At 44.6% G+C, this 14628-nt stretch overlaps 1 protein-coding gene across 23 annotated transcripts in view; it reads left to right on the forward strand.

Annotated features, from left to right (window-relative positions):
- Window positions 1-3043: 3043 nt before the first annotated feature.
- The window catches only part of PPP1R12B (protein phosphatase 1 regulatory subunit 12B), a 135333-nt gene continuing 123748 nt past the window's right edge, over window positions 3044-14628 (forward strand). For 7 of the 23 annotated variants that reach the window (XR_004314755.1, XR_004314756.1, XM_032466931.1 and 4 more), the window contains exon 1: window positions 3047-3747. Coding sequence is in view for 19 of the 23 variants with exons in the window: in XM_032466931.1 (XP_032322822.1) it covers window positions 3457-3747 (291 nt within the window). In the remaining 4 variants the exon portion in view is untranslated. Of the gene's footprint in view, window positions 3748-14628 lie in introns of all 23 variants that reach the window. The other 16 variants (XM_032466937.1, XM_032466938.1, XM_032466936.1 and 13 more) reach the window with 12 other exon arrangements.

Below are 14628 nucleotides of genomic sequence, written 5' to 3' on the forward strand. Positions count from 1 at the left end.
TAAGAGCTTGTGTATATTTCCCTGTGCTATACAGTATAATCTTGTTTATCTATTCTACAATTTTGAAATCCCAGCCTATCTCTTCCCACCGCCCGCCCCCTTGGCAACCACAAGTTTGTATTCCATGTCTGTGAGTCTATTTCTGTTGTGTATTTATGCTTTGTTTTTTGGGTTTTTTTAGATACCACATATGAGCGATCTCATATGGTATTTTTCTTTCTCTTTCTGGCTTACTTCACTTAGAATGACATTCTCCAGGAGCATCCATGTTGCTGCAAATGGCGTTATGTTGTGCGGAAAGCTTTTCATGAACTGTGTGTACAGGTGTCACTGCTTTAAAACAAGGAGTATTCTAATACTGTAGTTTACTTTTTTTTTTTTATTTTTTAAGTGTCCAAAAATAAAGTTTTACTGGGACTCTGTCAAGCCCATTCGTTTCTGCATTGTCTGTGGATGCCTTCCTGCTGTTCTGGGATGAGTAGTTGAGACCTGTAGCTTATTTTTAAGTGTATGGGAAATTATTATTTAAAAAAGATTCCTCACTTTATACAAGAATTTATGTGCATCATAGCAGGCTCACTTAGTACATTTAAAAGTACAAAGGTTCTGGTGATCATTTTGTAATGTACAGAAGTAGCAAATCACTATGTTGTGCACCAGGAGCCAGCATAGTGGTGTGGGTTAATTACACTTCAAGAAACAAACAAACTCAGAAAAAGAGATCAGGCTTGTGGTTACCAGAGGCAGGGGAATTGGATGAAGGTGGCCAAAGGTACAAACTTCTACTTATAAAGTAAATAAATACTAGGGATGTAATGTACTACATGATAGGTACAATTAACATGCTGTATGTTATGTATGAAAGAGTAAATTCTGGGAGTTCTCATCACAAGGAAAATATATTTATATGAGATGATGGATGTCACTAAACTTAGTGTGGTCATCACTTCATGATATATATAAGTCAAGTCATTATGTTGTACACCTTACACTTACACTGCTGTATGTCAGTTACATCTCAATAAAACTGGGGGAAAAAGTACAAAAATGTGTTTTATTTATACACAGGATTATATGTCAGGATTTATTCACCTGTATGTAAATTTTTTTCTCTACAGTATTTAGGAAATCTAAACTATCATGTATAAGTTTACTCTCAGAGAGCCCTGGCTGGGAGATGTTTCAGAAAAAAACAGGTGATTTTAATTTTGAAAAAATTTTCACGACATTATACACAGATTGATTTTTTTTTTTTTTGTAGCAGAACTTTTTTTTTTGGCTGAGTTAAATTAATTAGAGTATAATAATTCTCACTGCTCTCCATAATCTCTATGGCTGGGAGATACAGTCCTCTCCTTCCAGGTATGTATGCACTTAAATCATCCAAGGAACTTAACTACTTAGATTTTTCTTTTAAATTTCCAAAGAGGGTATTACACTCTTACTACCTCAGGAAGAAAGCAAGTAAAATAGAATAAGGAAGTAGTCCTTGGAACTTCCTAGTATTGAGACTGAATTCTTCCTATTGAAATTTAAGTCGATACCTCTCAGGGCGGTAAAGATTTAACTTGGACTTGGCCAATTTTAGGTTATTTATACAAGTGGAACCAGATATTTCTTCTTTGCTGATTCTGAATGTAAAATGTATACATCCAAAAGAAATGTAACATTACTGATCTACGAAAATTTTACCCTAGTTTAGAAATCCTTATTAGAAAGCAAGTATGTAAAATACATGATCCAATTATACAGTTTTTCTGAGCAGCTGTCGTACACCAAGATCATAATATTAAAATGGCACATATGGATTTGCATTATGCCAACAACTTGCCCCCTCTCACCTTTTGGCTTCCTTGCCAGATTGGCAGAGTTTGGGTAATAATGGTTTCTTGAAGAGGATTAGGTTTCCAGCTGGGTATTCTGTCCCATCTGACTTAATATCAATATTCATTTTATCTTAACAGGGCGAGTCTATCTGAGAGCTTGTGGGCAGTTTTAATTATCAGCGATCCCAGTAAATGATGAGGCATGACAAGTTCTATGGTGACTGGTTGAATGCAAGGAGAGCATGACTGTATGAAGTGCAGGGTGCTGCACCTTTCATCTTATGCACGTTGTTACAGTTCACGAAGACGCTGTATGACTTAACTAGTGCTTGTAAAGTATTTAAGAATACTAAATTAAAGCATATTTGGGTAGACATAGTATTATTAAACATAATACTCCACATTTATACATCACTTTTCATTGGATTCTCGCTTTGTCTCAGGGGAACTTGAGGCACAGGCAAATGCATATATGATAGAATATAATAGTTTCCCATTACAATGACCTAATCATTTTGCAGCATCTTTAAAATGAAAAACTTCAAACATACCAGAAAGTTTAAAGAACCTAATAATTGTACCTGTTCTCTCTCGTTATGGATACCACGTTTAATTATATTTTGTCCAAGGGCAAAGCCCTGGGGGGTATGCTTACTAAGTCAGTCTCACAGGTTTTATAACCAAGTTGACTGAGAATGTGAAAATGGCCACTTGCTGCCTTAGGAGTTTGGCATGTTCCATAGTATCTTTTTGTAGCTTTGAGGATGAAATCGTGGAAGACAAGACATCCATTGTGTCCAGAATTTAAGATCCACGAAAAGGGTAGAAGAGGAGGAGAGAGTAGGGAAGTTAGTATTTATTGTGGGCTGATACACGCCAGGGATAGTAGTACCAGGTATCCTTGCATGTACGGTCCTGTTCGACCACACGACCACCCTAGGAGGTTATTATTCCCATTTTACAAACAAGGGAACAGGCTCGGAGACATCCAGCAACTTGTGCAGGGACGTGAACTGAACGTGAGTGTGAACGCTCTTCCCACATGCCTGCGTGCATCCTCCCCAGGACCTTGTCTGGGCTCCATGTTAACGCGCCCACGTTACAGTGTTGATAAAACTGGATTTAGAAGCAGGACGCGGTTTTGAGTTTCGGGTACTTTCCGTCCGGTTTTCCGCCAGAGAAAACAGAGATAATCACCGACCCCTTTTTCACTTCACAAGGCTGCAGTGATAACGAGGGAGCCCAGATTAGTCGGTAGTCACAACAGGAATAAACTGCGACTCCCAGCGCGCCCCCAGAGCCCGACTCCGGTCCGGGACAGCGCCCGCTCTGGGGCAGAGGTGACCCCGCGCGTCCGCAGCCAGCGGGGAGTCCCGGGCCGCGCCTCTTCCCGATGCACCCAGGGACTTGTAGTTCCACCCGGGTGCCGGCGCCCCGGGCCAGGGCGTCGGCGCGGGCCTCGGACTACGAGTCCCATGACGACCAGCGGCGCCGTCGCGCCTGCGTGCTGAGGCCGCGGGGCGTGCGGGCGGTGGAGCAGTAAAGATGGCAGCGCGCGGGTCTCCGCCCTCCGCTCCCGGCTGAGGCGCTGGGAGGCGGCGGCGGCGGCGGCCCTGGAGCGGCAGCGGCGATGGCGGAGCTGGAGCACCTGGGCGGGAAGCGGGCCGAGTCGGCTCGGGCGCGGCGGGCCGAGCAGCTGCGGCGCTGGCGGGGCTCGCTGACGGAACAGGAGCCCGCCGACCGGCCGGGCGCGGGGCGGCCGCCGCAGACTCGGCGCGGGGGCCCGCGGGTCCGCTTCGAGGACGGCGCCGTGTTCCTGGCCGCCTGCTCCAGCGGAGACACCGACGAGGTGCGGCGGCTTCTGGCCCGGGGCGCCGACGTGGACACGGCCAACGTGGACGGCCTGACAGCCCTGCACCAGGTGAGCCGCTGCCACGCCGCCCCGCGGCTCGCGGCCGGGGCCCGTGCTTCCCCCCGCCTCCCTGGGTCGTCCTGGTTCCCAGCGCTCGGGCCCGCGTCGTCCTCGCCGTCCGGTGGGCTCGTGCCTCTCGTGGGCGCCCTTTCCGAAGCCCCGCTTCCTGGGCGCGTGGTCCCGCCGGCCCTGAGGGGTTCGTCCCCGGGTTGGGGCGAGGCCAGCAGTTCCGGAACCGGAGCCAGTGTGCGTCCCCGGGCGGGGTCTCCGGGCACCGCCGACCTCAGGTCCAGGTGTCTCCCCGCCTCCTCGCCCGCGTCTGCTCCCTCCGTCGTCCTGTGGAGACCATCGGCCGAGGCAGTGGCGTTGTCAGACCCCGGAGTGGCTTTTTCCCCCGCTCCTTCTGTCTGCCCTGCCCCGCAGCCCTTCGTCTACGCCGCGGGCAGAGCTGCGGTATGCGCGCTGTGGGCAACTTGACGGGTCTGAGCGCGGTGATAACACCTGTGCACCCGCGTCCAGTAAGTGTTGGCTGTCGTGACCGACCCGCCCTCCCTCCCCAAGTGGAACTTCGGCAGGTGTTTCGGTGAGCAGAGAGCTGGACACCCACTCCTGCTCTTCCTTATTTTCCTCTTCTGCTGTCTGCGGAGTGAATGTGTTAGCATGAGAATCCACTTACAAATAATAATGCAATTTCGTGTCATCCCACGTCCCTGAACGTATTAGCCAATAGCTTAGAATTAGTCCTCGCTATGTTTGCAGTTCTTTTTCAGGTGGAAGAACCTTCCCTTCTTTCCCCCCATTTGTACCCATGTTTCTCCTGCTCATAACCGCCCCACCTAAGGTAGCAGCCAACCCTTGCATAGTCCTTTGCTGTTTAAAAGTTATTTTGTATTTTCTCGTGCATGTGGATCTTCGCAGGGATCCTTTGAAGTAGGCGCGGCCGGTAGTGTGGTTACAATGACCATTTTACAGGTGAGGAGTCTGAAGCTCAGAAAACTTGCTTGCCCATGGTTAGAAAGGAGAGAAGTTGCCCTTAGGCACGGATTCTTCAGATTTAAACCTAGGGGCTTTATAGCTCACCTAATGAGGAGCTGGACGTGAATGAGTAAGACACGAAGAGGGCCACGTTCGTTGTTTTAACTTTCTGAGCTCTTTGAAAAGATGAATTTTTACTTTTCTAATGTATTTAGAATAGTAAGGAGATTGAGGGCTAGATTCTGAAAGAAACCACGTCAAGGGACCACAGAGGAAGGGGAACTAGAAACCAGTTTTCTGGTCCACGTGGTCCTTTACTGAAGCTCTGTTTTCTTAGTGTAACCCTGTAGTCCGTTTCTTTTAAGGTGACCCCGGCCCTCAGCGCAGACGGTTTAACTGTGCCCTGAGAACAGCACCTCCCTGAGGTCAGGCCTGTGGTTCTTCCCGCACCAGGGAACCACTGTCCTGAGCCCTTTCCCTTTGGCCGCCTTGGTGTCTTTCCTTCTCTCTTACCTACCAGCCCAGATTGCGAAGTGCACCTTCTCTCTGTGAGTGCTCCTTTCACGTTCAGGAGGAAAGAGTTGACAGCTGGGGATCTTAAAAGCACGTGCAAGTGCAGTGTGGCGTTGCGCCTGTTTACAGGCTGTCAGTGAGTTGAACTGGCGCGGTGCACTCAACTGGACAGATTCAGCTAGAGATGAAGCTGTTGAGGATTTGAGGTCTCACAGACCTTATGTTGAGAGACCGTCTCTTTGCTTGAATCCAGACTAGGGGCCTTTCTTGGCTCAGGAACTCTTTACGAGTCAGTTTCCTCAGAGTTGCAGTGTTTCTCTGTGGTCTGAAGCACTCTTAGGCTACATAAAGATTATTTTCAAAACGAGAGACTGGAGCTGCCAGTGGCTGAGCAGCGTCGTGATGACTGTGCTTCTGAGTGGAGAGTGGCGCAGCCATCCGATTGTTTGGTCAGAACCACCGCCTGCCGTACAAGCGCGTTGTGGATTACCAGGATAGTTGCGCCCACTCTCTCTTCTGCTTTGGCCGTGGCCTCTTGACCACTGGGGGCTGCCATCTGGGCATGTTGGGAGAACCCCCCAGGGGATGTTGAGGGGATGATTTTTCTTCTCCCTCAAGGTCATGGTACATGTTTTGCACTTGAGGTCATGGTGCCTGGATGCCGCTTTTGACTTAGAGACCTTTCTGTCTCGGCAGCCTTTGCTTCTGCCACGAGGTGCTTGCGTCAGAGATAACTAGCTCCAGGGGGCCTGTTAATGATACTTGAAATAGACTGGGAGGAGGTGCTGCTCTGATGAAAGCCTTGGAAACTGAAGCAGACAAACTAAACCTGGGCAGGTAAAGTGAGATTTGGTGTGTATGTAGCGTCTTCAGTGAAGGGAGCGTTAACCTGGTTATATAACCATTGGAGGCACGAGTTTGCTAGCAGAGGAATTCCCGTTCCCTGTATGTGTATCCACTATGGGGTGTGAAGTGTGGGCTGGTACTTTTAAAACTTCTTTCATTTTTAAGTATGTATGTATGTATTTGGTAAGGTTGATTCTTAGCACCTGTCTGGTGTCCTCAGCATTATGATCCTGGGAGCTCTAGGTCCGACACAGGCTCATGGAGCTGAGTCTCCTGAGTTGCTGGGCTGCATAAGAGGCCACTGCCTGCTTTTGGAAAGGAGGCTTTCTGGGGTTTGTTAGAATGAGGCCTGCTGTGCCTTCATTGTGTATTACATTGGCCCTCATGTTTGTGCTGAGTGTGGTGGAGGGTACTGCTGTCGGTCCACACAGGGCTTGTCTCTGGTCCAGTCTGGTCGGTCTTCATTTGGAGGGAAACTCGGGGGACTAGGATGATGCTACGCTTGACTCAGAAATCCAGGCTGGTTCTGTAGTGGTCTCAGAGCCCACGACCAGGCCCTTAGCGTCTCCCCAGACTGGAGTAATGTAGTAACCTCTGTCCCTCCAGAGCTTTGTTAGTCTGGCCCTGTGTCCTCAGGGAAATTAAGATGATGTGTCCCCTGGTAGAGAGGTGGAGTCAGGGACAGATGAGGGAAGGAAGAAAGGCAGAGACTAGGGTGACGTGTGTTCAGCTTAGGTCACAGCAGAATGTATGTGGGCCAACTTGTGAAGTAAAACTTGTATTCTTGTTTTTAATTGAGGTCTAATTGACCTCAATTATATTAGTTTCAGGTGCACAACATATGCCTCCACACTTGTGTACGCTGTGAGATGATCACCACAATAAATCTCGTCACTTACATAGTCACAAATTTTTTTTCTTGTAATGAGAACTTTTAAGATACATTCTCTTGGCAGCTTTCGAACATGTACTACAGTGTTAGTGACTAATGACCGTGCTGTGCATTACATCCCCACGACTTATTTTATAACTGGAATAGGACTTGTATTCTTAACTCTTTCTCTTTTATTCTGGATTCATTACTTACTCCTCCTCTTGTGCTGTGTGTGAAGTGACTTTTGCCTTACCCTGGTATGTTGGTGAATTCTCCTTAGAGTCAGGCCCAAGGCAAATGTGGGATTAGGAAGGTCCTGTTGGTCTTTGTTCTGTGGATCCAGAACGGTCACTCTGAGTCATTCTGGTAGTTCACCTCTTCAGATTGGTTAATATGATGCATCAGACTATGTTGGGCACCTGGCCCTTTGCCTTACGAGCTTTTGTCTCAAGTTTCCGTGCCACCGTGGACCTCAGCCGTGTGATTTGGAAATCAGGCTTATTTTTATGATGTTTCTGGGGGGTGGGTGAGGGCAGTACATTTGACTCATTTGTTCCCCGGCCACGTTTTTATTCCCCACTCTCAAACCTGACAAGTACATACTATCTGTATAATACGGTTTGGGCTTTGGAATCTTCTCGTGAGTTTTTTAAAACAGCCAAGCTGTCAGTGTGTGCACATTAAGCACCATTTTGCTCAAGGTTGGACAGGGCTTGTGGGTAAGTTAAAATTAAATGATTGCTTATTTTTATTTTTATGTATTTTAAAATTACAGTATAGTTTATACACAGTAAAATTCACCTTTTTAAAATGTAGAGTTCTGTGAGTTGTGACAAGTGAACCCAACTGTTTAACCACTACCACAGTCGATATAAAACGTTTTCATTACCCCCAAGGTTCCTTTGTGCTCCTGGTAGTCAGCTCCCTCCCACCCCCAGCCTTTGGCCACCTTCATCAGTTTTCTGTTCCTGTGACCACTGCCTTGTGGACGAATCACACAGTGCGGAGCTTTGAATCAGCTGCTTTCGTCTGCTGCGATGCGTTGAGATTCATCCGTGTTGGTGCGTGTGTCTGTGGCTGAGTGGCGCTCCACCCTGTGGATGTACCAGTTTATCTACCCACTTTTGTTGAAGGACATTTGGATAATTTTCAGTTTTTGGTAATAATGAATAAAGCCATCAGAAACATTTGCATACAGATTTTTGTGTGAACATATTTTCTGTTTCGCCGGTTAAATCCCTAGGGGTGGGACAACTGAAACATAAATGTTTAACTTTAAAGAAACCATCAAACTGTTTTTCAAAGTGGCCCCACCATTTTGCATCCCAGACAGCCGTGTATGAGTTCTAGTTGCTTCACATCCTTACCAATACCTGGTGTTACCATTTTTTAAGGCCACTTTAATATTTAGTAGTGGTAAGTAATTTTCAACGATAGCTACACCACCAGTAATAATAGTAGTAGCAGCAGCACGAGTGGCAGCAGAGCTGACAGCAACTCCCATTTGTGTGGTATTTACTCTGGGCCGAGGATTGTTCTAAGTTCTCCGAATACATTGACCTGTGGGTAATACGCACAACAGCTCATGAGGTAGGTACTTTCATTGCTGTCTGGATTTTACACCCGGGGAAGCTGAGACATTGCCCAGAGCCCCACTGGTAGTAACTGGCAGAGCTGGAAGCTGCTCAAGCCCAGGCGGTCTGCCTGTGACGCCTGCGTCTCCGTGCTCACTCCGTGTGGTCAGTTACCACACCTGTGGGCTCCTCGTTGTAAAACAAATCTAGAAAGTGAAGTTATACAGACAAAGTTGAAAACAATTTAAAATCAGGCTATGTATGCAAAGGTGAATACCACTACCATTTTAGTGTATTCCTTTTGGGTTTAAAAAAATTTTCATTATGTTGGGTTTGCATGTTATCTGTGAAGACTGTATTTATGAAGTTAGTATCATCCACCCTGCTTCCTGATTTTTTTCACTTAATTTTCCTTTGTAATTGTTTTCCTGTATTATTCAATGTGCTTTGACAGTAACGTTTTTGATGTTTGAATGTCATCATTTCCATGTGCTCTTTTATATGTTTGTATGTACACACGCATACATATATTTTGGTTAGAGTTTTTATTAGATTGTTAATTTACAACTACTACTGAGTGCCTCATGGTAGGTTGTGAGTCTCTGCTAAGGTATACAGTAGTCCTCCCTTATCCGAGGGGGATACCATTCCAAGGCCCCCAGTGGATGCCTGAAACTGCGTGCAGTGCCAAAGCCTGTATATCCAGTTGACCCTTGAATACTGACGGGTATGGTGCTGACCCGAGCAATGGAAAGTCTGTGCACAACTTCATACACAGCCCTCCAAATCCAGGGCTCCATGTCTGTGGACCCAGCCAGCTGGGGATCATGTAGTGTGTGGTACCTACTTACTGAGAAAGTCTGTCTCTAGGTGGACCTGCACGGTTCAGAGCCCTGTTTAAGGGTCTGCCGTGCTGTGTTTTCCTTGCTAGCAGGTGGTTAGTGTATGCAGCATGGATCCACTGAACAAAAGGGTAGTTCACATCTAGGGTGGGACAGAGCCGGTAGACATGAGGTTTCATCAGCTATTCAGAATGGTGGTCAATTTAGAAGTTATGAATTGCTTATTTTTGGAATTTTCCAACTGCAGGTAACTGACCATGCCCTGATCCTGAGAACCTGTGGCTATGTTACCTTCCATGGTATAAGGGACTTTGCAAGTTTGGTTAAGTTTAGGATCTCCAGATGGGAAGATTATCCAGGTGAGCAATCGCAAGGGTCTTCATAAAAGGGAGAACTGAGTCAGTAGCTGGAGGCGCGATGGTAGAAGCCAGAAATTGGAGCAGCCCTAGGACCGGCCTCGCGCTGAGCGTGCCAGCAGCCTCTGGCAGCTGAAAAAGGCAAGGAAACTAGCCATGCCCAAACTGGATTGTAGCCCAGTGAGGTTGAGTTTGGACTTCTGACCTCCAAATCTGTGAGGTAGTAAATATGTGTTTTAAGCCACTAGGCTCGTGACCACTTTCTGCAGCTGCAGTGGAAGACTCAGGCAGAGGAGGGCCAGGAGGGCGCAGGGTGCTGAGGGGTTTCAAGGAACAGTCAGTGATGTCAGAGAAAATGAGGAGACCTGGAAAACTGATTTGGTCATTTACAATCTTTGAAAGAGCAGTTTCAGTAAAAAGACGTTTCTGAGGACTTTAATGGAGCTTATATGAGCTTTTTTCTTGTTAAGGATAACTTAGTCTTTCTGTTGACTTTTGGAAGGGAAAAAAGATCTACCGTCAGTGTGATTGTAACTGTAAATTAGGACCCAAAGTGCATGAGAAGACTCCTAAAAGGCTGGCTTCTGGTTTTCCAAGTGGTTTCATTCTTTATGAGTTAAGAATATTTTGGGATATTAAACCTGACACTAGAGGCAGGAAGATTGTGCTTCTGTCACAAGGGCTGCAAGGCTGCTTACCTTGTTTAGGTTGTTTTGTTTCCCAGTCTGGTCTGGCCCATTTCCCACTGGTCAGCACTGCCCCTGGAAGGCAGCCGTAGGGGAAGCTGATAGGGAGGTTAGTGCCAAAAAACTGTTTCTCCTGTTTATTCTTTCACATTCATTTATCCAGTGAGTAAATGTGCCTGACTCAGTGCTTCTTGTTACTTAGCAGTTGATACATTTTAGAATCTGAATAGAATTTTGGGAATGCTCTCAGGAATAGCTGGTTCCTCTTGTCATTTATGGTAGGAAATTGGCTGTGTGGTGACTTTGTGTTCTAGCATCCTGGCTCTGGGGGTTGGAGGGGCAGTGTTACATTCATCAGTATTTGTGACTGTTTTCATCTGCACTTAGGGATGAAAATGATCATATTTTTTTCTTAAAGGTGGTGGAAGGTGGAAATTTGGGAACTTTGATTAATCTTTAGTGGTTCAACATAGTAGTAATAAATGCAGATGAAAGGTCTTGACCTAGAATTATATAGGGCAAGGAATTGAAAACTTATTTGGGTTGCTAATTGAAGCTTGCTCAAATGGTTGACTTCTTTTTTGGCTTTGAATTTTTTTCTTTTTCTGCATTTGAAGTATAATTTTAAAAATTCTTTCTTAAATTTTAGATTTTTTTTTTTTAGATTTTTAGATTGTAACCAGTTTGAGTAAATTTCAGAAGCTTGAAGTTTTTTCAGGCATGCAGAATTTTTGTTTCCTTAATCAAGTTAATTGGAAAACTGAGGCCTTAGTTCTCAGTATTGAAAATTGATCTGTCTGTGGTTTCTGATGCAGTGTTGTACTGCACAGTACTTAGGGGTTAGGTTTATGTAAGAATTGAGAAACGATTTTGTTCTTAGTATACTTAAGCATCGTGATACTGTGACAATCTGTTGGAATCATATTCTAATGCAGTTTTGGGACATGCAGTGCCATGCTCTGAATATCCATGATATATCTGGCAAAACCTGGCTTTTACATATGAATTTTTGGTGTAGTGACCCACTTTCTTTTCCATTTTAAACTTTTAAATTATGGGATATTTCAAAATACAGAACTAGGGAGGATAGTATAGTGAATTCTCAAAAGTTGTCAACTCATGGCCAGTCTTGTTTCATTTTTAGCCTTCTCTCCCCAGCCCCAAAATACTGGATTATTTTAGAGTCAGTCCTAATTATCACAGAATTTTACTTGTAAATATTTCAGTATGTATTTCTAAGGGACAGGAATTTAAATAAAAACAATCACAATTTCATTAACACACCTAAAAATTGAGCACTCACTCCCTAAAATCAAAATATTCAATAGTGTTTAAATTTCCCTGATGGTTCTTGAATATGTTTTTATAGTTGGTTATTCAGACTAGGATTCGAATAAGGTTTCCTTTGGTTCACGTGTGGCTTAAGGCTCTCTTAATCTGTAGTTTCCTCCTCACTTTATTCCTCTGCATCTTATTTGTTGAAAAACTGGATTATTTTTACTGTAAAGTTTCCTGCAACCTTGACTTTGCTGACTGCATGCTTATAGTGTTAACATGTTCCTTTGTTTCCTGTATTTTCTGTAAACTGGTAATCAGACCTAGAGCTCTGATCTGATTCAGATTTGAATTTTTTGGCAGGAGTACATCATGGGTGGTGGTGTGTACTTCTGTCAGGAGGCACATAATAAGTTATCTGTGATTTAGTGGCCACTGGTGGCCTAATGGAATTTCGAAGTTTAACACCATCGTGACTAGACCAGAATTCTGTTAATTAATTAATTAATTAATTAATTCTTCTAATTATTATCACATCTCCTTGTGTTGGCCTTCTAACCAGTATACCAGAGATTAGTTTAGAGAATGTAAATTATGAACTGTGTGAATAAAGTGTTTAACACAGGTAGAGTGTAGTGTGTTGACTGTTACAAGGCTTGACAAGGGGCTCAGCCATGTGGTCAGTGGTGAGCACCCAGGGGTAAACTTTCCGTCACCTGTTCACATCTGTTCCATAACTCAGATGAATTTCCCCTGTCTTGAAACATTGCTCAAAGTTCTAGTTCAGTAATATGGTTTCTTGCCCCCCAAGATCATCACCAGCCCATGAACTTCATTATAAGGGAGAATTTCAACAGAAAGTCTCCAAAGGAACTAAAAAATGAGTACATTGGCTATACAGGGGAAGAGAGAGACTTTCTGTAAGGCACCTGCCTTACAAGGGCAAGGACAGGGAGGGGGTGTGCATTCTGAGTGTTGGCCACCTGTGGGCAGACAGTGTGCCCCTCCTCGAGGACCGAGTGACAGATGGGACACTCAGGTGGGAACCAGTCTCAGCTTGTGTCGTGCTCTTGGAGGCTGATGAGAGAGCTGCCCTTCTAGCAGAATGTGAATTTCACAGGAGCGTGTGGCTGCTGTTTGGGTCCTTTGGGTGTAGCTTCACTGCTCTGTAGTCATGCCTCTTGTATTGATTTTCCAGTTTAGATTGTTCCTCTTTGACAGTAAATAGCATGAAAAATGAGGTCAAAAGAATGACTCACCTGCTGTAAACCGCTAGGGAGTGGAAAATGACTTTGAAGGGTGCTGGAGTCGCACGCTCCGACTTGAAGAGCTGCTCCGGCACTGGGACCCGTGGGAAGGCCCACCTGGTTGTGCCCTCCACCTTCTGTGCTCACTGGTGTCAGGACAGCCTCTGCTAGGACTCTCCACGCTCAATGGGGGCTGACGGTCGGCGCACTCATGGTCAAACCAGCTTCGGGTGCGAGGAGAGACTGCCTTGCTTCAGCTCTTCTGTGCTAAAGCCCGTCCATGACAGGGTCACCACAGCTCAAAGGATTCTAACGGAAAATAACTTTGAAATATAATGAATTTTATCTCTTATCTGTTTCTAGTCGACACCTACAGGCTGTTACCATTTAAAAAATTTTTTTATTATCAAAAGAAAAGAAGTTTCCTGTTCTGTCTCAATAATGCACCTCTGTGGGTTGGATCTTTAAAAACTGAGATGACACTTTGTTAATTAACTTTAGTCACATGTTTATTGAGTGCTTCCTAGATGCGAGATTGTGTGGTAGACGCTGAGATGCAAAGACAGCTTAGCCGCTGGCCTCAGGGGTTGGGAGACCCATAGTTTTAAAGATCTGGTCCATGTTGAATCCATTTCCTATTACACTGTTCATAGTAAAAGTGAAGAGGGAGTATTGATCATTATCTGCAGTTGCCTTTGTATGTTTTTAGATGATCAGCTTTCTCCAATAGTCTTCTTTATTCTAATCTAATACACATGCCCTTCCCTTTAATTTAAGATCAGTTATCAAATCATTAATCATTTTGCTGTCTCTTCTGCGGATTTCCAAGCTCTGCAGCTCCCGTTGGGCTCCGCAGCTCAGTGATGAGTCAGTAATGGTTTCAGCTCTGGGACCACCGCTCGGGTAAAAGACTGTTGGAGGAGCTCTTGAAAGCAGAGGTGCAGTACTAGCGACAAGTACTTGTCTCGTTGTAGGGTTGTCAAGTTCCAGGGTACCACAGCGAAAAGAAACTTGGAGGGCAACATCTGATCCATCTGTCTTGTTTACAGATGAGCGCGCTGAGGCCTAGGAAGAAGCTGAAAGAATACTGTAAACATGAAGCAAATAAGATAGAATGAAACGTTTCATTTAGAAAACAAATGATCAAATTTCTGCTTGATTTCCTATCTCTGAAAATCGTTGTTTGCAAGATAACTTTTAGAAAAAGCAAAATATTCTCTAAATTCTTTCAAAGAACTTAAAAATTTTTTTGTTTATTTTTAATTTTTTGTTGAGGGGGAGGTAATTAGGTTTATTTATTTTTAGAGGAGGTACTGGGGATTGGACCCAGGACCTTGTGCATGCTAAGCACGTGCTCCACTACTTGAGCTATACCCTCCCCACTCTTTTGAAGAACTTTTGAAGAAGGATGATATGATATGGTTGTATTTCTCTTTTAAAAAACTTCAATATAATAGAAAATTGTGGGATAAGTATTCAGAGTCCAAGAAAATCTAAGAGTTCTTTGAAGTATTGGTTTCACATTTGATTTACTCATCTCTATATTTACTGCTAAGTAAAAAGATAACATTAAAGCAAAATTAGGTAAAATAAAAACAATTCATTAGTACAAATATCACCTTAACATGTCTGTTTTTTTGTTGTTGTTGTTGTTTTCCCAGATCATGTTAATTTTTACAAATACTTTAGCTTACTGGAACTC

Source organism: Camelus ferus, chromosome 23, assembly GCF_009834535.1.
Source record: "Camelus ferus isolate YT-003-E chromosome 23, BCGSAC_Cfer_1.0, whole genome shotgun sequence".
NCBI classification, from domain to species: Eukaryota; Metazoa; Chordata; class Mammalia; order Artiodactyla; family Camelidae; genus Camelus; species Camelus ferus.